The sequence below is a fragment of the Uranotaenia lowii genome, chromosome 3 (genome assembly GCF_029784155.1).
Source record: "Uranotaenia lowii strain MFRU-FL chromosome 3, ASM2978415v1, whole genome shotgun sequence".
Taxonomy (NCBI): Eukaryota; Metazoa; Arthropoda; class Insecta; order Diptera; family Culicidae; genus Uranotaenia; species Uranotaenia lowii.
In genome coordinates, this window is record NC_073693.1 from 74,232,969 (window position 1) to 74,259,833 (window position 26,865).

The 26,865-nt window shown below is 32.1% G+C and overlaps 1 protein-coding gene across 14 annotated transcripts in view; it reads right to left on the reverse strand.

Annotated features, from left to right (window-relative positions):
• Positions 1-26,865, reverse strand: part of LOC129751553 (potassium voltage-gated channel subfamily KQT member 1-like) — a 705,179-nt gene that overhangs the window by 406,790 nt on the left and 271,524 nt on the right. For 10 of the 14 annotated variants that reach the window (XM_055747121.1, XM_055747116.1, XM_055747117.1 and 7 more), the window contains exon 2: positions 12,978-13,166. In XM_055747121.1, the coding sequence (XP_055603096.1) occupies positions 12,978-13,114 (137 nt within the window). In that variant the 5' untranslated portion in view covers positions 13,115-13,166. Of the gene's footprint in view, positions 1-12,977; positions 13,167-26,865 lie in introns of those variants that run through there. The other 4 variants (XM_055747130.1, XM_055747127.1, XM_055747131.1 and 1 more) reach the window with 1 other exon arrangement.

Genomic DNA, 26,865 nt, shown 5'->3' on the forward strand with positions numbered 1-26,865 from the left:
AAGGAAAATTGCGAATGATGAAACTGTTTCAGATTTTTCGATTCTGGATCACCGTGAAACTTTCTTTAGATCCAATTTTGCAAAAGAATCAAAAGTCATAATTTTGGTTTGTAGTTATTTTTTTGGTTTCATATTCCGAAAGGATCAGTTTAAAACATCAAAGTTTGAAATACAAAACCGAGATTCGAGTAAGGTTTTTTTTTTCAATGATGCTCAAAACTCAAGTTCAGTAACAATAAACCGGATGCAGAATCCAAATTCTTATCATAGACTTCAAATTTCAAGGATTATAAGCAAGTTTGGAACCAAAAATTCCGGGATTTTTTCTCCATTACCTGCCAATATCAAAATTATTAAATTAAATTTATGAAGAAAAACACTATACTTTTGTGTATCGAAAAACATCAGTCAATTTTAAATCATTTTTTAAGTTTTTAAAATCATTTATTCAAATTACTCAATTACTAAATTACTCAAATTACTAAATGAATAAAAACGCAAAATACATAGTTTTAATGATTCAAAATAATTTTTGGTTCAATTTTGCAAATAAAGTGTAAACTTTTGTGAAAATTCAGGGTGATTTGGCCAGCTGAGTCTAATCTTATTGGAATTCGACACAAATTATTATTGGAATTCAGGACAAAATTTCTATCAACAAGTAAGAAATTTGTGAAAACTCGTAGCAGAATTATTGACCTGGGATAAGATTTTGAGGTTCTGAGTCGAAATAATTACTCTGTTTTAGTTCGTCATCAAAATTTGATTCGAAATTTTTCGTTTATAGAAGAACATTTTGCTTGGCATTTTTGGACCCTCATGGGTCCCATGAGTCCCTCGTTTCTACAACCATGCTTTGGAATCTTTATATAAGGTTGAACCGAAAAAACTACAAGAATAGCTCAAAATACCTATTGTAGACTTCCATACATTTTTCAGTAAGTGGGATCATAGACTGAATCGATTTAGGGTTATTTTGGAATTTCTCAAACTCGGAGGTCTTTAAAGCTTCATTTTGATAAAAAAAATCACCCATGAATTTTTGCGGTATTTTTAAGTAACGTTCACATGAGTTAGTTTTGAAATAATTTTTTTTTCTATTTTTGAGCCACGTTTCAGTAAGGAACTAAAAAAAACTCACATTTTTGGGTACTTCTGAACTGTTTGTAAGTCACGTTTTTTTTTAAATTTTGTTAGAAGATGAGGAATTTTTGAATTAATTCTGGAATGAATTTATTAGTCCTTTGTTGACATTTGTTGACATCTGTTATTTTTATGAGTTTAGTATGTTTTTAAATTTTAAATTACTTTTCATATTCATTTTTTTAGCCAATTTTTGTAATTAGTCAGTCGTTTTTTCGTCTTTTTTTAAGCATAACTATCTTTGAATTTAGTTTCTTCTGATGAGTTTGAAAAGAATGACACCCAATTGGTATGCCTTTGAAAATTTTTCCTCAAGTAATTTGTTACATTTTTTCCATTGAAAGAGGCACAAAACGACAAATCCAGTCATTTCTGGCTAAAAAAGCTTTTAGCAAGTTTCCAGCACATATTTTCCGGCTACTTCCGATTGGATTCCCACAGACACATATATACATATTCCTACTCATCATCATGGTCGGAAATCGAATTAGGTTGAATGCCAACCATTCGTTTCGATAAGCTTGGATTAGCTGTAGAGTTTAGAGGTTATGAGAGGACATTCGAGGAAAAAAAACCTAGTAAAGCTGTTGAATCATTTCGAACTGTCATTTCCGTAGTTCCTAATTGATCGGTACTGGTCAAGCTTCTTTCTTTTTTTCTCTGGGTCCGACATAAGTCTCCGGCAAGTGTCGTCGAACGTGATGGGATCCGATGAATTATTCAGCGGTTGTATCTTTGACCGACCGGAAGTCATCAGGACAACTTAGAGGTTGAGGTTGGTTTTTCTAGGACTTTTTTTATCCTCTCTTAGGCGGCTTTCATCCGACAGGATATTAGATTGAGACGGAAGTTGGGAATCGGAGTTATTCTAATGATCTGTTTAGATATAATCAATGATGTGGATTAATGTCTAGAAAAAAAAACTTTTCGTTTAATTTATTTTTTTAAAATAAGACATATAAGAATTGTTTTAAAATTTATTTTTGAGAAAGAAAACTATTCTGAATTTTTGAGATTTCAATTCCTTGAAACTGCTTAGGGAAAAATTTACTAGAGCAAAAAGAGAGAAATCTAGAAGCTACTTTCTGTTCCTAGAAAAAAAAATCAAACTGTCTCTCCTGCCAAACCGAACACAATCAAGTGACTGCTAACGACAATTTAATCCTTTTTGCGAAAGTTTTCCCCTCGTTAAATTTTCAACAGTGAAAGGCGAATTGCTGTCGACACTGGCGTTCCCGCAAAATAAGGCGGCGACAAAGAAACTAAATTGAAAAATTCTACATCGTCCATTTTATGCTTGCTTTCCAGTAAGTAGGAAAGTAAGTAAAACATTTTTCTCGCCTCGGAGGCGAAAATGATTCGATGACAATGGCAGTCTTCTTCCGAGTGGCTCCAGAGACTCGGGAAGATGTCTTCATCTTTCAGTGGTAAAAGTCAGCTAATAAATCAATTAAAGTCGTTCCGGGTAACAAAGTTGGGATTAAATTTCCATCAGCTTCCAATCACGTTTTCCGTCTGTTCCTTTTCCGGTGAAGGAACAAAGAATCTTTCCGTAAGCGATGCACAAATAATTTTCCCTTTTTTTTAAAAAAAAAACAACCTCACGGTGTCGTTAATTTAATCGCCAACCGATTGGCATCTAATTCATCAGACTAATGATCTAATCAATCAAATTGCTTTACATCAACTGTCTTTTTTCTTCAAAATCATTTACTCCCAAAGAGAATTGAAAACAAAACTTTACCATCCACCCCTAATGAGTTTCCATTTCTCACAACAGAAAAAAGAAAACCGGAAATGAAAAGAAGAAAAAAATCGAAAAAACAAACCATGTGCCAGGAAACTTCACCAAACAATTAGAAGCATCAGGTGAAAGGTTCATAAATCAACTCATAAATCAGCACGGCATAATCGATTGGTTTTTCTCGATGCTTTGGCTTCGGCCATTTTCCGGCCCGTTCTAGTTAGTCTGTTTTTCTAACATTTTCGTTCGTTCGTTTGTTCAATCCATTGAAAGCAGGACCAGACCAGAACAGAGCCATTATTTATCGTCTGCTTGGAATTTGCATTGATTCCTAATCGATTCGGCTCCGAGAAGAAGAAATAAACGCGTTAAAGAGCAGCTCCGGTGAAGGAATGGTGGAATTCAGGAACAAAAGATCTATGTTTTGAAGAAAATGTTGAAGACTCATGTAGGAAAAAGGAAAAATAAGGGATTTAGTAGATTTTGCATTAAAAACTTATTTTAAATGGATTTGAAATTATTTAAGTTTAATTAATTTTTTAATGTTTTCAAAATTCCAATTTCTTAAATTTGTAATTTATTTCAAACTTACTTAATTTTTATTTTTTATTTTTCAACCTTAACTCAGATCAAACGCATTTTTTTGTAATGACTCGTTTCTTTGATGGTCTGCACACAACACTTTTTTTTATAAATTTTCATTGGAGATGCGTTAAATTTGTTTGAACTGTAGTTGAAATAAGGAATTTGAAATACTTTAAAAACTAATTATCTGATTCATTTATTTTCAGTGGTATAGTTTTATAATTTTTGAGAATAAACTTAGATCATCGATGTTTGTTGTAGTGGTACTCAAAAATGCCTGATTTTTTTTTGGTTTTTAACGTCTACTTGGAACTTGTCTTTGGCCGGACAACATTGATTTTTCGAAAACTAATTATCCTCCTGATGTTTCAACAACTTAGAAATAAAGTGAATAGCAGCCTGATATGGGGCTTGAAAAGAGGTTGTCAAACCTGTTAAGGTAAACCAATGATAGGCATCGAAAGTTTTTGCCTAGTTGTTCAAAGAGGATTGCCTTAACTTTGCATTTGTATTATTGTCAGTTTTTTTCGGCTTGTAAAATGTGGACTGCACATAAACGTCATCGTTGATGGGTTATTTTTCAACTACAGTAGATTTTAGATAACAAAATAGAAGTTCAAACTAAATAAAAGGAAAATTTAAAAAAAAAACCGATTTGTCTAAATATGACCGGGCACCATATGGCTGTTTATGACCAGACAACAGAATATTCAAAATTTAACATGATTTCAACTTGAAACTGTCATTTTTTCATGTCTATAGCACTCTCAAATGATCAGCAGAAGATAAGAATCAAAAAATAAAGTATAGGTATGAATCCTTTGAAAAATTTGATTTTTTCTTCTGTCCGGTCATTGACAATTTTTCTTCAGTTTTTTTTTTTCGAAACTAATGGTTTGTCAAAAAAAAAAATATAAAAGACTTCATAGTATGTTCAGTACTCAAGAAAATGTACTTTCAAGACCTGTTCAAGTAATTTGAGTAATTTTTCTACGTTTTTGTGCCATTGGTAACAATTTCGGTGATGTAATTCATGGTGTCCGGACATAGACAACACTTTTGGAAATGAGTGAAAACTAACAAAACATTATTTTTACTACATGAATATGTAGTAAATTTTTTTCTTATATAGTTTAGTGATTATATTGATACTAATTGAGTAACGAATGAGTACAAAAAAATAATTTTTAAGTAAAACTTTAAGAGTCCGATAATAGACAAGTTCCCCTTTAAGGTTGCAAAAAAATAATTTGTGGTTTTGCGAAAAAAAATCTAACTTTCTGTGATCTCTGTGATTTCTGTGAATTCTGTGTTGGTTTTTTGTAATAGAATTAACTTTAATTTCTTTGAAAATTCAAGAAAATATGAGTTTTTATTTACGTTTACTTTAAATTCATTATTTAAAAGTTATAATTTTAGAAATGCGTAAAAATTAATAAAACCTGTGAAATCTGTGAATATCTCCAAAATCCTTCGTTTTTTGACACGGATTTTGTGATGAAAACGTGCTCAGAATTTTGTGAAATAAGGGATTTTTTTGTTATTTTGGCATCCTTGGTTCCCCAATGTAAAGTTTACAAAAATAAAAAAAATTGATTCTTTGTAGGTAATTTGTGACAATCTTTGGTTATTCATATTATACACCTTAAAAAATATCAACAATGGTTCTTGCTTTGAAATTTGCTGCAGTCAATTCTTTTTTTAATGCCCTTTTTTTTGTTTTTGCTTTATGTGACTGAACTTTGTATGGGAAATGTTATTTAAATATTGATTATTTACAGCTAACAAATAAAGGAATAAATGTTATCAATGCAGGAATTCTTATATCAACGAATTTAATTTTATTGAACAATGCAAGGAAATAATCGGAACGCCAAACTAGTCTTAATAGTTTTTGTCAAACATTCATAAGTATTATTCCAAAACCTTACAGAAACGCTTCAAGGTACCACCTTATGATAATAAAAAAATCAAACGCATCTGGCAAATTGATTTTATTATCAGAATTATCACGATTCTTCAATATAAGTTGAACCTTCTAAAAGGGACTAGCAAAATTCAAAAGCAAAGCTTTCCTTTATTATAAGCAAATGAAAAATCACTTATGTTCTTTTTATTCGTAACCCTTTAATGCATGACTTTTTTTTTAAATGAAAGTAGCAGTTATTGATTGAGTGAAATAATAACATTTTAATTCAAATAACACAATTGAATAGGTTTGAAGTCCATATTTTGAGTAATATGAAAGTAATGGCCCGACCAAGTTAAAAAATAATTTTTGGAATTCTTAATTCATTTCGAGACGATTTTGCAAATTTCATCCGAACCTTGTTAATTGGATGCAGGAAGCTGTTTCTGATTGATTGAGAAAACAAAATTGTTAAAATTATCAAATTAAAAAAAATATCAGCGATTTTCCAAAAAAAAATTTTTTTCAAAACATCAAAAAATTTGCTTTTTTTTCAATAAAAAAAACAAGTTCTTTGTTTTTTGTTCGTTTTTTGCAAAAAAAGAAAATTATTCTTCCGAAGTCTGGGCGTTTTAAAACGAAATCCGGGAAACTGGATTTTTCACAAATTTTGTAGCAAATATCCGGGCAAGTCCGGAGAGATTCGGGCTATCTGGCAAGCTCAGGTCAAACACGTGAAGCAAATAAGAAATTTTATAGTTTAAGTTAAAAAAAAACCAAAAAAAAAACCTCATCTTATACGGACTTATGAAACTATCAATATCCCGATCTGGAACCTGATCTCGATTTGAAATCTCATTTTGCTCAGCTCCAGATTTCGACCTGTTCTCAGGTTCTGTTCGTAGATCCTCATACTTAATTCTGATCTTAATCATGACTCTGATTCTTTTCCTGGATTTGAATCTCAAATTTTTTCCCAAATCATGTCCTTTCTCTGGATTCATTATCTTAATTCCTATTTTGATTCTGGATCCTGATCCAAATTTTGCACTCTGATCTCGAACCCTGGTAGTAATATTAGACCCGAATCATAATTTCTAATCCTGTATCAGACTTTCGGATTTTAGTCCCTTATCCTGAACATTGATCATGATCCTAAATCATGATTTTAAATCACGATCCCGGACTCAGTGCTGATTCTCAATTTTGGACTCCGATTGAAATCGTTTCTCTGAAACTTGTGTACAGATATCCATCCTGATCCCGGTTTGGATCCTGTTCAAAAATTTCCTCCTGGATCCTGATCCAATATTTTGATCTAGAACCCTGATTATGGATCTTCATGCTTATCCTGGAATCCTTATTCTGGATTCTGTTATTCATCCAGGTTTTTAGGTCGATGAACTCTATTCCTGATGTGGATTCTGGGTTGTTATTCCAGATTTTTATAATGTATCCAGATCATGCATCTTTATCCAGGATTATGATCCTGATTGTTTTAAGTACATGAATTCTAACTCTGAACCCGAATTCTGATCATTTGGATCCTGATTCATGATACTAAGTTTTAAATCCAAGTTCTGAACCTGATCCCGAATAATAGATTTCGATTCTGTTTCTTTATCCGTATCCAGATACTGATGTCAGATTCTGACCCTGACAATATCCCGAATCCTGATCATGATCCTGGATCCGATATTCAGAACCATGTATCATGATCCTGAAACATAAATCTTATTAATTATGATTAATCACTGTGATTTATGTTATGAAATTAGTTGAAATGTTTTCACTATGCGAACATAACATTCACCGATAAGGCCGTAAAAATTAATTTCGAAACATAAATCTAAATCCTAGATCTAGATCCTGGTCCTGGTCCTGGATTTTGATTCTTATCTTGGTTCCTTATTATGGATCACGTTCCTGGTGTCGTATCCTAATCTTATAATCCCAGAAAAACATAAAAACAACGATTATCCTGATGTTTCACATTGATCTTGGATTCTTGGTCCTAGATCCTAACCTTGGTTGCTGGAGCTTGATCGGTATCTTGAATCTTGATTTTGGATCCTGATCTTAGTCCTGATTCTTGGATTTTGCCCCGATTTTGGTTCCAAGATTGTGGACTTTGTTCTTTATCCTGATCCTTAAACTTGATTACAGATACCGATAACTGTCCAATGTTTCTGATTCTGGATCCTGATACAGATCCTGGATTCTGATTTTATCCTGAATTCTTATCCTAAACCCGGATTCTGGATACTTCACTTTGAACCATACACTGATCCTAGATGCTAGATGCCGACTCTTCAAACATAGGTTAGTCTTATTTCTGATCCTGGGTATTTTTTATGGATAGAGGATTGGGTTTGTGTTTAGGGGAAACTTTAACCTTAGAATTCCCTTCCAAGTTTTATGAAATCCGTTTTCAAACAAGCCTTCTTTATACTTTAAATATATCGCATTAAATTTGTCAAGATAAAAATTAATCAAATACCATAAATCATTTTCAAGGTAAGTAAAACGTTGAATTTTATGATTTTGAAAGATCCTGAATAAATGGTGGATTTTCTGTGACAATCTTTGTCTGTTCTGTGATGATTTTTTTTTTCCAATAAAATCGGAACAAATAATGAAAGGTAGAGTAGCAGCCAAATGAGTCATATAGCTATTTCACAAACTGACCATATACATATTGTACATTGGCCCAAAAAATCGAACTGACCTTAGAGGGAGCCTCAATGCGTTTAAAATTTCGTTTTTATTATCCTCAAAAATCATCAAAGAAGGGACCACAGGAAATCGGAAAAATCTCAATTTCAATTACGTTGCAAAATGACTTCAAAATGCATAAAACATCGAAATCTGCCGGTGTTGTCAAGGAAAAATTTATTTTTGTCAAAAATCTACTTGAGAATTTAAAAAATCAAAAAGGGGGGACGATTGAATGCCGGAAAAACGAAATTTTAATTTTTATGCCAAATGTCTTAGAAATTCATGAAACGTCGCGATGTGCTGTTATCTCGAAAAAAAAATTTTTTTGAACAATGATCGACTCCCTGGGGCTTACCTGTTTTGCGGAAAAACAACCGATCTCCTAACGTGATTAATGAAAAAAATCGAGATAAGTTTTAAGTCATTTTTAAAGTCATTTGACATCGACATCAAAATTTCGATTTTTTTAATTAGCTTTGGTCGCTCTTTTGGTGATTTTTTGAGGATAAAAAAAACCGAAATTTTGAGTGCTTCCTCGAAACTTCTAAATCAAGTCTAAACGAGCTGAAATTTAGCACAGGTTAGTCTTATGGGCTATTCTAAAATTTGATTTAACATGACTTTAGCTTAGTTCTTTATTTCAGAATTTTTTTTTCTTAAAATCTGATTGATGATAGTCAGGATATATTGAACAAATTTCTAAGCATTTCTTTACAAAAAAAACTCACATAAAAAGAAATGAAAGATTATAAGTTGTGCTTTCTTAAAGTCGGGCCTCAAAACAGAAAAGCTGTTACTTTCAATTCCCTGGGCTGAACTTCATCAGATATCTTTTGTTGAGTTACTTAAAGTGACGAAATTGAATTTGTTTCCTTTTTTTATCTCTTCTTTGCAAAATTTCGAGCTTCGTTATGAAATGTAGAGGCAATTTTTTTTTTAATTGTTATTGCTTTGCCTTCGTATTCCTAAAGTCATAATGAGCAAATAACTATGATTTTTATAATTGTTTCTTTTTTTTAGCTCTAAAATTTCTAATTTGAATTTAATTTGCAGTTTTTTTAAAAGATTTAATTTATCGGCCTAGCAGTGAAAAGTGATGTCCTTTTGAGTAAGGACATCTAAAAATTATGAATTTTTTTTATATATAGGTGGATAGAAGGGTTAGATGAAATGAAAGATGTTGAAAATGAGCAGGTAGAATTTATTTAGAAGCATATCATCACATATCAAATTTTTGTTCCTCACGGGCGTATATGTGATGATATGCTTCTAAATAAATTCTACCCGCTCATTTTCAACATCTTTCATTTCATCTAACCTTCTATCCACCTATATAAAAAAATCATAATCTTTAGATGTCCCTACTAAAAAAGACATCACTTTTCACCGCTAGGCCGATAAATTAAATATACAAATATAATTACGGTGATTAATTCTTCATAAGCCTTTTTAAATTTTTAGAAATATCCACCATATTTTGTGTTTCAACAGATCTTGGGTCTTTCAAAAAGTTGAAGAAATTGTTTGACATGTTTTTTTTTATAGGAATAAACCTAAAAATGGAATAACCAAAATAATTATTTTTTTTATAGTACCTAGTTTTGTTTTCTATCGAAGTCATATCATGTTTGATTGAAAGTTTTCGATCTTCAAGCATCTGAACCCACAAGCCTATCATTACACCAATGGCTTTATGGCAATTAGTTAAAATTAATTGTTTGCTCTGATGTACCATAACTTTTACGATATTATCAGTTCCCCCCAAGAAGAATTTTTGCAATTGAAATTTTCAATACAAAGAATGAATATTTTCGGTGTTTAAAAAATTGTTAACAAACAAGTCAGAAAACTGGTTCGCCTTCGGTGAAATTTAGTCTTGAATAATTTCATCTTATGACTCTATTTGACGTTCCAATTTTTAATTGTAGATTTCGATTTGTAATTCAGTTAACCGTTTGTATTGAAACTCAAATTTTGACAAACAACAACTTCATCCACCACGGGATTTTACTAAGAAGTGTAGAACCAAACAAGTTCAGAGTTTAAAACCAATCATTTGAACTTTAAAATTAATTTATCTTAGTATTTGATGAATACAAATCACAAGTTGGTAGCCATATGACATGTTTTGAGTAATCATGATAGTCAACAGAATTAGCAAAATAAAAACAAAACCTAGTCCATTCACTTTAAAAAAATGGACAATGTCACTTCAAGTTTTATGCTGATAATTATGGTAAATTCCTCAAAAAATCAATTTCAGTCTCAACTACATTTTGTATTTCTCATTCATCTTAATCTTAAACTCCATATTCCAAAAGGTTTTGATGAATTACTCAAGACTTCAAAATTCTCATTTTTTCGAGCTGCAAAAAAAATTTAAGAGCTGGTTTTGATTCAGTTAAGTGCCTTGAATCCAAATATTTAATAAGTTTTTTGTCTAACAGCTTTGGTTTTTAAAACCACTTTTAAAAACAAGAAGAAATCATTTTTGAAATTTCTTTTTTGACTGCTTTGACAAAACTTCAAAACATAGAAAATTCAATAATGGTATTAAATGAATTATAAAAATTTCCCAAGATTGCAAGTATTTTTTATTTTGGCGAAAAATGCTGTTGAAGTTTCTATTTTTTTCTTTTTACTTCATTTAAACTAAATTGAATTTCAGATATTTTGAAACAGAAAATCAAAAGCAGGTTTCAACAAATTTATTTATACAAATATTTTTAAAAATTTCTTCAATAGTGTCGGAAATGCCTGTTATGATATTTTATCATTATCATCATCATCATCATTGAAAACGACTATAATCGAAACAAAAAAAAATTATCATCATCAGTTTTTGAGTAAATTCTTTTAAATTTTCCGAATTTTATAGTCAAACTTATATAATTTTTTTGAAATTGTTTTAACAATCCTGAATTTTTGTGCTCCGAAAATATAATGTTCTTGAAAGTTTATAAATATAAATTTTCAAAAAGAAAAACATGTTTTCAAACTTTGTTTTGTTCAGGCAATTACGGATACAAAAAAAAACTTGTTTCTTGGTGGCAGTCCGAAAGTAAAAGAGAACGTTTATTGCAATTTGATTCATGATTACATTTTTTCGCGCGCAAACAGGTTAACAAAATATACAAGAATTTGAAAACTGGCAACACTTAAGAGATTGAACGAACAACAAACGCATAAAACTGATGTGACGTTCGTGTCTAGAATGACCAATAGTGTTGAGAATCAACAAACTTTTTTTCCGTTCCTGAACCCTGTAATCCAATTAGCGGTTTCAAAACATTCGGAGCTCAAAATGTTTAAAAAAAAAGCTACACTTTTACACGTTTTACTTATTTCTATTATTTTATTTTATTTTTTTTAATTGTTCATGATTTTTTTATTTTTTGAAAAGTTCGGAATATTATTCGAAATAGCAGCTGTAAAGCTAAATTTTTATGCGCAACGTTTATTAAATTCGTATAAGAGGGATTTTGGAAGAAAAGATGTTAGATTTGTAAACTTGACTGCTTTAATATATTTTCAAGCAAATGTCTAGTTCAGAATAAGAAACATTCCCCAACCCCCCCCCCCCCCCCCCCAGGAAATTTTCCGCTAAAAACTTTGTCTAAGATTTCAACTTCGTATCTTATGAGGCAAAACAATTTTAAGCTGTTTAACAGGAGTATGTTTTCTGGCATTGAAAAACGATAAATTAAATTGAATTGCATTAAAAAAAAATCTCATGCAATGCCTCGCGGAACCCTGCAGTGAAGTAAATAGAATTCGTTGTTTTTCAATTCCAAAAGACTGCACCTAATCAACACCTAATAACTCTTTTTTTCTAATAAGATACGAAGTTACGGTATTTAACAAAGTTGTTCAGTAGAAAATTTTCTTTCAAAAATGTATAAATTGAAACAAAAATCACCCGAAGGCTTGGTTCCACAGAAGCAACATCAATGAGGTTGATTTTTAAGTACAAAATATTTAATTTTCCCATACAACCTAAAAGTTCAAATTTATCCATGTGAACGTTACTTGAAAATTCTGCAAAAAGCCACGGATGAGTTTTGAACCAAAACGAAGCTTTTTGGATCCCTGGGTTTAAGAACTTCAAAAATAACGTCATTTCGACTCAGTCAAATGTCCCACTTCAACAGACTTGTATATCCATAGCACACATATTTTTTTAAAAAATTTCAAGATTTGATATTAAAACTCTAACTGCTGTTTGAAAATAATCTTTTTCAAACTTTCGCTTTTTCCCACCTTTCAGAACCTCAGACAACCGGATGATTAAACGCAATTTTCCTCTTCAGTGGTTAGTCGCCGGATTGTTCGGCCATTCAACTGACTGCCTCTGTCTGATGGTGCGGATGATTTATGCTCCGGTTTTTCTAGGCAGATGGCCTGATGTACTCTCTACCTGTTCTTCTCTTAAATACCGAGGGAGTGGAATTTTTTTCCGGAAAAGGGCAAGAAATTAACCCCTTTCACGGAAGTCTGAAGTCTCACTTTCCGGTACGCCACGCCGTCTTTGGCCCCTCGAGGCTGCACTTCAATAGTGCAAAGTAAAAAAGGAAACAAGAAAGGCGAAAAAAAACGGTTTTTACTTCCGGCAGCATGACTTGTGAGTTAAGATTTATTTTGCATGTTTTCTACTTAATGTAGGTTTGTTATGTTTCAGAAGTTTTCTCGAGAAAAATAAGGTTTTAAACTCACAAAAAATTACGTTTGAACTTTTCTAATGTATGATGTCTGTTGAAATTGTTTTTTTCAGAATAATCAAGAACTGGTCTCCAGATGCCTTTCCTTGTATAGTTGAATCTGTCCCCCACATTTGAAAGTACATCTAGTATTTTTGCAAAAACAGATTCGAATACTCACACAAGGACATGGTAGGAGATCGCTTTGTAGCCCCTCGGCCGCTCCAGGAAGTTGTAGACCCGGCTCTGCAGCCGCCTATACCGGGCATCGCGCCGTGAGCCGCGATTATAGTTGAGCGGCTTCCCCAGCAGCGACATTCGTGGACGGGCAAGCCGGTCGGCCCTATTTTTGTCCGATAGTTTGCACGCTCTGAAATGGAGAACAGAAAGAAACAAAAATTGAGACAAGTTTAATTAGTTTTCAATTCATTCAAACGGGATCGATTCGAAAGTAGGTTAAGGAAATGTTATGATTGGAAATATTTCATCGTGATTTACCATCAAAAGAGAATTTTCCTTCTTCCCCATTAACGATAGACCCCCATCAACTCCGTTCTGTGCGGCCAGGAAAACTTATGCTGCCAAGAAACTAGAGCATTCCGATATTTAATCAAAACTTTTGCTGGCTTTCGTTTCTTGGTTAGGATCGTTGTTTTTTTTTCTGCAGCCAGCGGCTGCATAGAGAAACAAAAATAGTATGATGAAAGTATGAGTCAAGAGCGCACGCCATTAACCGACAATCTGCAACTTTATTTTGAGATCTTTTTCCACAAAAACAACAACAACAGAAACTTGTGTAAACTCTTCATACATACCCAAAACTTCTGTTCACACAGCTGAAACAAGTTCAGGAGCATGCGGGATTCTGTTTTATGAAAGAATTTTTCTCCAGCCAACCATTTGACTTCCTGTGCTCGAGTGTATGTATGTATAGTTTGTTGAAATAATACAGCTTTGCTCACCTTCACCGGTTGAACCTTTGTTATGAAAAACCCTAATTTCATTATATCTTCGATACTTTTCCTAAGTATTTTCACTTTCAGAATAGTGTTTCTATAAAAAACAGTTAGGTCGTGCTGAACTCATTCATCGTTTTTCCCTTAAAGTGCTGTTAATCGACTTTGATATTTGGCTACACCTCAGAAAAGCAGAAAAAGTTCAAATTTAAATCAAATTTTGATGGGATTATGATTTTGTTGAAGATCAACATTTAAGACACAGTTTTCATTTTTTCACGAGGAAGATTTCAGGAAGTTTTCTACTTAACCGTTTAACTCTTCTCTTCTCTATAGACAAAACTTAATTTGAATCAACTTCGCTCAACGCTTCTGACCCAATTCGCATAATTGAGTAGAGAAAGTAAGGTTTTGAAGAGTAGAGAAGAGAAGTGAAGAGTAGAGAATGCTGGAGAAGGGTAGAGTTGAGAAGAGTAGAGTAGAATACATATTTAGAATAGTAAGGTTGAGCAGAGTAGAGAAAAGTAGAGGAGACTAAGGTTTGGTAAAGTAAAGCAGAGTAGAGTAGAGTAAGCGTAGCGTAGCGTAGAATTTAGTAGAGTAAGGTTGAGTAGAGTAGAGTAGAGTAAAGTAGAGTAGAGCAGAGAAGATTAGAGTAGAGAAGGGTAGAGTAGAGTAGAGTAGAGTAGTATGAGTAAAGTAGAGCAGAGTGAAGTAGGGTAGATTATACTAGAGTGGAGTAGAGTAGAGTAGAGTAGAGAAGAGTAGAGTAGAGTACAGTAGAGTAGAGTACAGTAGAGTAGAGTAGAGTAGAGTACACTAGAGTCGAGTAGCGTAGAGTAGAGTAGAGTAGAGTAGAAAAGAGTAGAGAAGAGAAGAGAAGAGTACAGTAGAAAAAAGTACAGTAGAGTAGAAAAGAGCAGAATAGAGTACAGTAAAATAAAGTAGAACAGAGATGAGTAGAGTGCAGAAGAGTACAGTAGAGAAAAACTCATTTGAGTTGAGTAGAGTAGAGTAGAGGAAAGTCAAGTAGAGCAGAGTTTAGTAGAGTATGGTAGAGCAGAGTAGAGTAGAGGAGAGTAGATTAGAGTAGAATAGAATAAAGATGAGAAGATAAGAGCAGAGTAAAGTAAAGTATAGTATAGTAGAGTAGAGTGAAGAAGAGAAGAGTAGAGAAGAGTAGAGTAAAGTAGAGTAGAGTAGATTAGAGAAGAATAGAAAAGAGTAAAGTACAGTACAGTATATGAGAATAAAACAGACTAAATTTCAGTGGAGTAGAGTACATTCAAGTAGAGTAAATTAGAGTAGAGTAGAATTGAGTACAGTTAAAAAGAGTAGAGTAGGGAAGAGTAGAGAAGAGTAGTGTAGAGTAGAATGGAGTAGCGTAGAGTATAGTCGAGCTGAGTAGAGTAGAGAAGAGTAGAATAGCGTATAGTATAAAAGAGAAGACTCTTCTCTACCCCACTCTATTTTACTCTTCACTATTTTTTCTACTGTAGTCTACTCTGCTTTACTCAAATTTCCTCTACTCTACTCAAGGTCGTGCGAATGGAGGGGGTTTAAGGGGTTAACCCCCTCCCCCCCCTTGAGATTTTTTTCCAAGTACAGTTTTCACCGTAGTATCGGGAAATTACTTGATCTTAAAAGGTGTTAAAAAATAAGTTTGAACAAACAAGTCAGAAATTTGACTCGGAATTTAATTCTCAATCACGCTATGTTTGAGATAGTTTATTTTACAACACTATATGATATTCACGAGTTTCAATTTCCAATTGTATATTTCGATTTGCAATTCAATTGCCCTTTTGAATTCAAATTCTAAACTTGACATAAAAAACCTTACCTCGCCTTAGAGGGGGGTGTTACTAAGAAGCGTAGCTAAACAAAAACAGAGTTTGGAACGAGCCAATTTAACTTCAAAAGTAATTCATCAAATGTCGAATACTTATTCATACATCGACAAATTGAACACTATGTCCCAGCTAACATGAAATCGTTATAGAAATAATAATTTAAATCGAATATTAAGACATTTTCAATAACCATCGTAAACAATTTGGTATTGAGTTTTTCTATCATTCATTTATGACAAGCTTCGCTCAAAAAAAGTTGAATCGAATAGCAGTTTAGTCAATTCATAAATATGTCTTCAAATAGTTGAAAATATGCTAATTCGACATTTACGATTTGAGTGAGCTGATTTACGATAAATGGGCGATCCTTCTTTCTTTCTTCCTTTGACCGGTTCGTGAACAGAAAATTTTAGATAAAGAGCTAAAGCGCGAATCATATCAATTGATGAATTGGCATCGTGGTGAGATACCGGACAGCCAACTCTGAGGACTGGAATTCAACTCTCGGTCGGAGAATTTTTTTTTTGCTTTTAACTAAAATTTCTTTAAATCGTATATTTTGCTTTTTGTGGGGAAATCGAATCGTTAAAATCTTATCATCGTTGATATATCACCTCCACTTTTGTAACTTAATACTATTTTGGTAAGTTTAGTGCAATCTTTTCATTTGGTATATTTGTTTGAATATTTCTGTTGTTCCTACGATATACCTTATTAAATGTTTGCTGGGAGGCATTTAACAGGTTTACCTCTTACGATGGTCCAAATCAAAAATCTAATATTCATCCTCTAATATATTACTTAAAATTATGATTTCAAAAAAACATTTATATCATCACAAATAGCATAAGCAAAAGCTCAGGGCATAAAGTCTTTGTCACTAGTCCTTCCCCCTTGGGCTGGCCTGGGAAACGGTAAGCAATAAAAAGTAGAAAGAAGAAGAGAAGTAGCATCAGCTGATATGAAATATTCTTCAAGAAACCAATTTAAGCCCCAATTAATTTTTTTCTTGTTCATCTCAATGTTCAACATCACATTTAAAAGGTTTTGATGAATTACACAAGGCCACAAAATTTACATTTTTTTTAAGGTGCAATAAATTTTAAACTTAATTTTGACTAATTTAAGGGCCCCAAATCTAAATATGAAATTTTTCTATCAGCTTTTGATATTGAAATAACTTTTGAAAATAGGTTAAAATTATTTAGAAAAGTTCTGCACTTTTTTGACAAAACTTAAAAAAACATAACATTTGAAAATAAAAGCTTTAAATCAATTATCAGTTTTCCTTAAGACTTCCAGTAATTTTGAATGCAGCGAAAAAAAGTTATGAAAGTTATGTATTTGTTTGGGCTTGTGATATAGCTCAGATGGCAAGTCTGTTGTCTCCTGAGCAGATGTCCGCGAGTTCGAGCCCAAGAGTAAACATCGAACACAGTTGTACCGGATAAGCTTTTCAATAACGATCCGCCAACTGATACGTTGATAAAGTCGCGAATGCCATAAAGATGGTAAAACGACTATAATCGAAACAAAAAAAAAATATATATATATATATATTTGTTTGCTTTTCCTCATTTAACGTATTTTTAAAGAAATTTTAAACCAAATTGAATTTTTTGATATTTTTAATGCATAAATTTATTAGTTATGCAGGTTTCAACAAATTTTTGTAATGAAATCAAGTTTTTTTTAACTTTCTTCATAAATGTCGAAAATACTTGTACCTAATGATAATACCAAATTAAAAAAAAACTGTTTAATTTAACTTTTTAGATCATGCATCATCATCATCATCAAAATATTATCCCTTAATTGTATGAAGAATAATAAATAAAATCAGAATCCGATTTTTCTTTAATGTAGGTTTTAAAGTTTATCAGTAACTAGCTGATCCCGTACGAACTTCGTTTCGCTTTAAATCATTGGTACGTCAAAATGAGTTTAGAAAATGAATTCGAAACATTCTTTCAACAATTTTGGGGAAAAATTCAACAGTGTTTAAAGTCGCTATTATTACTATTACTTGAAATTCAAATTAAACGGTTGATTGGCTTTTTATTAAAATTTATGTGAGAGTGTTTTCTTCTCGATTGGTTGCAAAATCTAGACATTATGGCAGAAACATGTCCTATTTGTTTATGTGCACGACTCTTTTGCTTGACCTTCACACTTAAATTGGTATCAATTAACTGCCTCGAACAAAATTATTGCACAAAACACTGAACTTTCAATGAAACCCTCTTTTTCTGTCCCGTGGCTTGAAATTCGATAATTAAAACCAATTTTACGTTCCTCACAACTCCCTTGTGCCATTTTTTTTTTTTTCAAATTATATGTAAAATAACGTCAGGAACTTGAAAACAGTGAACAGTGAATAAAGACGCCCCTTTCGCCGACTCTTGACACGGAACATGCTACCTGGAGTCAATTGCTCATAGTTTATAACCCTCATCTGAACATTTTCATCTCAATCCGATGCATGATCACGACAATATCGCGAAAACAGTGAGCAACTAACATGGACGGCCTTTTTTTACCACGATTCAAAACTTGACTCCTGAAATAAGTTATCTTTTCTGTTAAACTCCCATGTGTCAATTTTCATTACAATTCTATGCTCAATCAAGAGAATATCGTAAAAACAGTGAACAGATAATAACACCTTTTGCCGACCCCTGAGTCAAGATTTGAAACCTGAAAGCAAAAGAGCGTCCCTCAAAACTCCTATGCGGAAATTTTTATCTCAATCCAATGTAGAATAACGTCAAAATCGCAAAAACATTAAAGTTGGGTATGGACGACTCCTTCAGCCGACTTCTGATCCGCAATTCGAAACTTGAAATTGATTGCTCGTCTCTCAAAACACTCATGTGCAAATTTCCATCACAATCCGATGTATAATAACGTCAATATCGCAAAAACATTAATCATTGGATATGGACGACCCCTTTTGCCGACCCCTGACCCTAAATTTGATAACTGTAATCGATTGCTCGTCTCTCAAAACACTCATGTGCAAATTTTCATCACAATCCAATGTAAAATAAAGCCAATATCGCAAAAACATTAATCATTGGATATGGACGACCCCTTTTGCCGACCCCTGACCCTAAATTTGATAACTGTAATGGATTGCTCGTCTCTCAAAACACTCATGTGCAAATTTTCATCACAATCCGACGGAAAATAACGTCAATATCGTGAAAACAATATTTGTCTTGTATGGACGACCCCCTTCAGAAGGGGTCGTCCAAAAATCTAAAAACATTTTTCATCATTCCTGGTCCTAATGAGCATCCATGCCAAATTTCAGATCTCTAGCTCTTAAGGCGGCTGAGTCTATAGAGGACAAACAAACAAACAAACAAACAAACAAACATACAGATAATTGCTTTTTATATATATAGATGATTGATTTACTTAAAACTGATAGGGGAAAGGTTTCCTAAATGGGCCTATCGGGTTAAATGATCCTATGGCTGTTTGATGAAATGGCTGACTAGACAGCTTATCTGACCAATGCATTTTGAGGGTGATTTGCTTAGAACATAAGGCAAGAAAGAATTTTTTGAATTTACAAACTCAAAAAAATTTAAAAAATCATACAAGGTTTTGGTACATTTTGATGTAATATTTCGACTTTTAAAAATTACACGTAAATAAGTTTTAAGCAAAAACTAGGATGGTTTTTGTTTCTGACTCAAATAAACTTATGAAATTAAACATATTTCAGCTTTTGTGGACGTTTAATAATGATTATATAGGGGAATAATAGAGTGTTTGTGTATGCCTCCATCATGTTTGTAAAATGCCTCCATCCTAAAATAACTGGTTAAATAGAATAAATAAATTATTTTTATCACTGAATCTCAAATCTTAGCTCTGAATAACATCTAAAGAGAGAATTGAAGATTTAAAAACAGATTTGATAAAGTTTTTCTCATGGATGAACTGCCTCCATAGTATGGCAAATCTAACTTTTGTTTTATTCCATAAAATTATAATATACATAGATTTTTATAAAACTTCAGCTTTGTCGTACGGAAATTATTACTTACTAGCAGTTTCAATGAAATTATATGGAAATATTGCCCAAAAAACAGAAATTTTGTTCAAAACATAAATAGGCGCATTTAGCCCGCACGGTTTGAGTTTCGGCATTTTAGACAACACTTACAATAAAATCGATTTCTTAGAAACAGAAGAAAATTTTATCTTAAAAATTACTCCATTGTATAGAAAACAGATGCCTGCACACGTGTATATAGTTTTTGTACACATATTCGATGTGATATTTGATTAAATCAGTGTTCTGCTTAATAGGCGCATATAGTCCGCTCCTCCCCTACATTTTAAAACTCCATAGCCCCAAAACTAAATGTCCAAAAATAGTCCAAATTCGACTGATTCGAGTTCAGGACAGTAAAATATACCAATTCAATCATTAAAACATAAGCACTTAAATGCTTCTCTCTTGAGTTGTCAATTTCACTCCAATAGTAGGTTTTTATAACGGTAAGACGTGTTTATTGAAAAATAAAATCTTTTTTGAATGGTAATCTTTTATTTAAATCTTCATATTTTGTTTGAATTTTCGAATGAATTAACCGAATTTTACAGTGCAGTTTTTTTAATTTTTAAATATATTACTAAATTTTAAAGTCAAACTATTTAATTTTTTTCAAATATTTTAGATAAAACTGTCTGTGTTTTTTTAATTCTGAATATTTGGTTTTCTTAAAATATAATCCCTAAGTTTTTTCCTTGATAAAAAATTAACAATTCAAATCGCGATTTTTTTTCTCAAATTAAAAAGTCAACCATATTTTTTCATTCAACACTTCAGTTGAACTTGAAAATAAAGAAAAGAAATGAAAATAAAGTTGAATAATAAATAACAATTATTATCTTTCTCCTAACAATCAATCATGATCATGATCATCTGACATTTATTTAAAATTAATTTAATCTTTAACACGGTGTGCCAAAATACGTTATTAAAAATTAAAAATGACCACCAAAACGGCACTCGACATTCGAAAGATATAGTATTCAGGCATCTATCCTGAATATTTAGAAATGTTTCATCGGGCTTTTTTGAAATTAGAGCGATTTTAATTTTTAAGTCAATTTACATTAGATTTCCAATGGGGTTTTTCGACCTTATGTTCTATGACCGTGGATTTTTCTGACTACACATATTTTATGAAAATCACCCAGTTCAATGACTTTATAGAAAATTTCATGCCCGACAACTTTGTGGAAGACTGGAAAAAGATTTGAGTTGATCCTGAAAAGTTAGTGGCAATTTTCTAAAACTTTATTAGACTGATTGAAATTTTTCCATGTTTCTTAAGTTTTTTTTCAATTCCGCTTCACTAAAAAGCAAATATCTTTCAGGCGTAGTTTGAATCTTCAACCATTTTTGTCGTGCTTAATATGTGCTTAGTCGAACAAGGCAAATGGCGTAACATTGGCTTCAAAATAGTCATTTTTGATTACCTTCTTGGATTCAACAATAATAATAAACGATATTTTTTATTTAAAATTAAAAATCAACACAGATGACCACTGTTATAGTCCACTAAAGCATTTAAGAGATTATCATAGTACAACTTCGATGTATCGGGGGGTTTTCCGGTGTATTCGCAAAAATCCTTTACATGGAATCGTAGAATGTGGAATTTGGAAGAGTTTGGCAGTTTAGAATTCTCCCACACTGTAGAAAACTCATCAATGAGTAATGTGTACTCGGAATCTAAGTTATCCTTAAAGCATGCTTTGTAAATCTCCTGGAACAGCTTCAGTGCCTGCGATTTCGGTATTTTTACAGTTTTAATTGTTTTTTTTTATTTATCTATTTTGCTTACCTTTAAATGTTCTTGCACATCAAAATGATCTTCAAGCACATCTGAGGAATCCATTAGATTATGGCAAGCTTTCCCTGCAAAACCAAACGTTTGTTGGAGATGCCTCACTCCTGCCTTTGCAATCCACAATTCTGCTAGCTCTGGATTCGTAGCTGCAACTGCCTTAAACAAGGCCTTCACGATTCCGAGGGTTAAGTGCAAAGACTGTGGGGGAGCGGCAGTTAATATTAGCTGATCGTCAGATCCTTTGATCGTCACATTTACAGTTGGCTTCTTTCCATTGCTTGCGCTTTTCTTGATTGTCCCCAAAGTCCTCAAGTTTCCGTTACGTGTGTTACGGACGTTCTGAAGAATGAGCCATTAGACCCGTTTATGACATTTAAATCTCCTGCAACATTTCCATCGATGTCTTGCATGCAACTGTAGCGCGTTCCAAATTGGAGCAATATTCTCATGTTTTGCTTTCAGTTTTAGGGCAAGAGCAAGAATCAAAAGCCTAATAGTTGATTAAATAATTTGACGTTATTATACTATAAACCTAATTTTCATAACTATTTCAAAAATACCTTCGAACATCGCCATCCTTGAAACGATCAGCTTTGGACTGCTGTCCTAGTGAAATCACCGACAAAGTAATTTTAAAAGAACCACCTCCACCGTCCATTCCAAATTTTAAAATTAGTTCTTCATCAGTCATATTTCGCGAGTCTCGAATCTTTTGAATAATTTCTTCTTTGACGCTTTCGTTTCCTCCCATATCACCCAACTTCTTGATTTCGAAGAAATTCTTATTTGCCGGTTATATGAGCCTAACTTTTCTTTAAGATTAGGCTCAAAATTTATACCCATTTCACGGAAATTTCGTGTAATACTAAGGGTCTTCCTCACGCTTAAGTTGTTTTCAACTTTCATTTCGAACACATTCTGGGCAGATACAGGAGCAGTTGGTTTCAACGAGCTGTGAGCTCGTATGATGACTATTACCCATAGATTTACTATTATATACACATTTGTGCTGAAAATTCTATCCCAAACAACTTTATCGAAGACCCAAAAACGATTTAAACTACGCCTGGAAATATATTCGCTTTTTAGTGAAGCGGAATTGAAAAAAAAATTACGAAACATGGACAAATTTCAATCAGTCAAATATAGTTTTAGAAAATTACCACTAACTTTTCAGGATCAACTCAAATCTTTTTCCAGTCTTCCACAAAGTTGTCGAGCATGAAATTTTCTATAAAGTCATTGAACTGGGTGATTTTCATAAAATATGTGTAGTCAGAAAAATCCACGGTCATAGAACATAAGGTCGAAAAACCCCATTGGAAATCTAATGTAAATTGACTTAAAAATTAAAATCGCTCTAATTTCAAAGAAGCCCGATGAAACATTTCCAAATTTTCAGGATAGATGCCCGAATACTATATCTTTCGAATGTCGAGTGCCGTTTTGCTGGTCATTTTTTATTTTTAATAACGTATTTTGGCACACCGTGTTAAATCAGTGTTTTGGATTATTTTATTTAAAATTTTGAAACTGGACTGCTTGGAAATTATTTTGAAGAAAATTTATAGTTCAGAATAAAAAACATCATTTTAAAAAAATTATCAATGACGTACCAAAAAAATCTTGATTTTAAACTTTCATTGTGATTTGTTTTGAAGTTTCAATTTATTTAACATGAGAATCTATTATCTTTCAGTTCCGTGATAATTATGAGTATGAAAATTATGTAAGAAATTCATTTTCATATTTATTGTGTTTTTTGGTATCATTTTGGCTAAATTTGAAAGGTATTCTACTTCACACTCAAAATTAGTCATTCTTCATCAAATTCGGATTATGGAGTAAGGTTATTCGATAGTTTTAATTTTGACTCAGAACTGATGTCAAAATCTCGAAAGTCAACTCCAGGTTCTGAGTTTAGCTACAGTTTTTCAAAATTATCTCACTTTTTGATAGGAATTCATTTCTGAATACTAAAAAATAAAATTTAACTCGTTTTATAGATTCTGGTTCCTTATAGTTTGAAACGAAATGGTTTTGGTGTTTTCATTTTTAAGGATTACGAATTTATAATTCTGGATTTTCGTTTCGAATCATTAAAAATTGCAACGAAAGGTTGAGTTTGAAATCGCCGTTTATATTTGGTTTTAAATTTACTTTAAAATTTGATTCTTGATTTTCGAAACTCAAACGAATTTTTTACATTCCGGTAATATCTTTCCGAATATAAAAAAAACTTAGAAATTATCTGAGTTTTTTTTTATTTTCAGATTCGAAGTTCTGAATAAACGAATTTCAAATCAAAAGTCAGATTCGAAGCTTGTGAACATTATTCTTATGTAAAATTCATACAAAACAAATTTTAAAAATAGCAGTATAGATTCATCATTCGATTTTTTTCTTTTTGTTTAGATTTGCAAGTCGGATTAGAAATACAATAAAGAATAAAAGAGTCGCGAATGCCATAAAGATGTTAAAACGACTATAATCGAAAAAAAAATTAATGAATAAAAGGATAATCATTAAAACCCAAAACATTCGAATTATAATTATGGTTTCATGGTTGACGGCTCTGAAACTGATTTCAAATCTAGGCTCATATTTCTGATTTATTTTCGTTCATTCATTTCAATTCATTTCAATTCAGTGCAATTTATTTCAGAATACGTATTGAAACTCCGAAAAAGATTGAAAATTCAAATTTCGAATTCAGGATCAAAAATCAGATTTTGATTCAGCTCATAAACGAGTTCCACAATCAAAATAAAATAATAAAGAAGACTGTTTCGGTAAGGAATTTAAATTGCAAGAGATCGTTGGCATATAATTTTGATTGAGAGTTCGATTTTTAATTTTAACCAAAGTTAGTTCGTTTGCACAATTCCGCTGAAAATGACAATTTGAGTTCATTAAGCTAGTTTTGTCTTATGAAATATTTATTTAAAAAAAATCATCCACAGGAATTGATTTTTAATGAAAAGTAATTGATGATAAAGAAATTTCAGGGAATTTCCTATGTTTTGGCGTACTGTTCAGCATCATTAATATTGGAGATTTTGCAAGAACCAAATCTTTTACTTGGATCGAGTTTGCATAGATCCGATTTGAAACGCAAACTTTTAATCTTTTACTTTTACATTTAAAAATTGGATTTATTTTAAGAATTTTTTTTTCAATATTGGAGGCTTTCTTAAAAAAAATTATAGCAAGTTGAAATCAAAGAAGAAATATGAAGCTTGTCAGGTTAGGTTAGGGAAAGGTTTTGCCCGGCCCGGTTGCCCAAAATTTGTTCAAAAATATTCTTAACTTTAGTTGGGCAGTTTCTGTGTTTTTTTCAAAATTTCCCGGATATCTCCCGGATTTTAGTATGAAAATTTGGAAATTTTATGCTCTAATTTTTTCACGTTTAAAATAAAATAGCCAGGCCAGATACGTGCGGGAGAACATCTGGCAATCTTAAGCTTAGTTCACCAGATTTTATTACAAATTTTATGATTTCAACAATCGATGGAAGTAAGTTCCCTATTTTGTTACCCAAGGATTTTTTATACAAATCCTAATCATCTGTTGAAAGATATTAGGATGTATTTTCAAAAGTTCCTTTTTTATTCGATTCACTATTTTTGTAAAAGAACTTAAAAATGAATAATAAAAAATTATTAAAAAATAATATTTATCATTTTTTTCATTCATGCATTGTTTGAACCATAATGACATAGAAAAGAATAGATCACCAAACCACATGAGTCAGTTCTTCCTACGACTCTGTCTCTACATGAAATTTTTTGCTTGTCAATCTAAAGAGCATCAAAAGTTGAAAAAGGATACTTTTTAGAAAATTTTGAAAAAGATTTAACATGAATTGTTTCAGAGCATAGTGCGTGCTTACTTTATTGCTTCACATTAAAGATTCCGTCTTGTAATTATAGCAATTTGAGCTAGAATTCCTTCAGGCAAATGTACTGAAAATTCTAATTTGGCCAAAGTAGTATTTTTTTGGGACTTTTCACTTAACTTAAACGCATTACTGCTCTCTATTTTAAAAGTGATAAATAATCGAAAAGCTGAGCAGTGGTGCATTCCTAGAAGATGAGAAAATGTTGCTCAATGAATTTCAAACAGAGAAGAAAAGGAAAAATTAAAATTTCAAGCACAATAAATACAAAATCTTCTCAGTTTTTGCTGTTTTGTTCTAGCTATTCATGCTTAAAATAAATGCAAGGGTTTTTTTTCAATACCTTAGTTCAATTTTGATTTTGAAGTTTTTGGGTGTGATTCTATGTTTTATCATGTGTAAATATTAGTTGACGGTCGCCATGTAAGAAGCTTTATATGAACTCATTGCGTTCTATCCTTTCCAATTATCAAAATACATTCAATTCAACAATGTTCAATGAACATTGTTCATTCTGCTGTTTGCAATACAGAGACACTGAAGGAACCCTACACAGAAACTTTTTTTGATTATTACGTGTCACTGAAACTGCAACCTTTAAAATAAATCAACCTGTAATTAACAAAACCTGTAATTTTAAATTGTTTTCCTTGAAAGTTAACGTAGATTCATTTATTATTACAGAAATGTGCTGTAAAAAAGTTGTACACTAAAAATTTAATGCCACGTAATTTTTTTATTCGACCTGTAAAATTACGGTAAATGTCCTGCTCCTTTTTGTTACAGGAAATTTGCGTTATTATAAGGGAAATAATTTTTGCTGTGTATTTGCTAAGTTTAGCTATCTTGAACTTCATAAATTTAGATGATAGCTAAAGGAATAGTTTTTCGAAAGCATGAAAAAATTGTTTGGAAAAGAGTTCAATTTAGGAAAACTTAGTTTATTTCCCCATTTTAAAGGTTTATCATGAAGCCAAAATACCCTTTTTTTAGATCAGCCCATTATTCCTTGAACTCGTAGTAAGTGGCAAAAATCTCAACATTTTATCTAGAAATCCATTACAACCATAGCGACGACTATTCGATTCCTGAAGCAGCAATACATCATCGGGTCGTCCCCGATGGGGGGAAACCATCTTAACGTTTTGGCTCCAGCAAAATTTATTCAAAGTGGCAGAGCGAAATGTTTGAATCACTACCAACCATTTCACCATTTTGTTGAGTTTCTGCTTTCATCATCGAACATAAAAGAGATGGAAATCAAGTGCTTCCAGGGGTGGTGGGAAAGCAAAAGAATCTTATTTCGTCCAAAAATCAAAAGAAGAAATAAAAAATAAAAGCACGGGGAACAAATAAACTTGAAATTTGATGGATCCAAAAGTTCTTCGCGCGAGCAGCAGCGCTCTAAATCGCGCTAACGTTAAAACAAACTTTTCTCGTTAAGATATCAAACGAGGTACGAGCTGATGTTTTCATGGCGCTT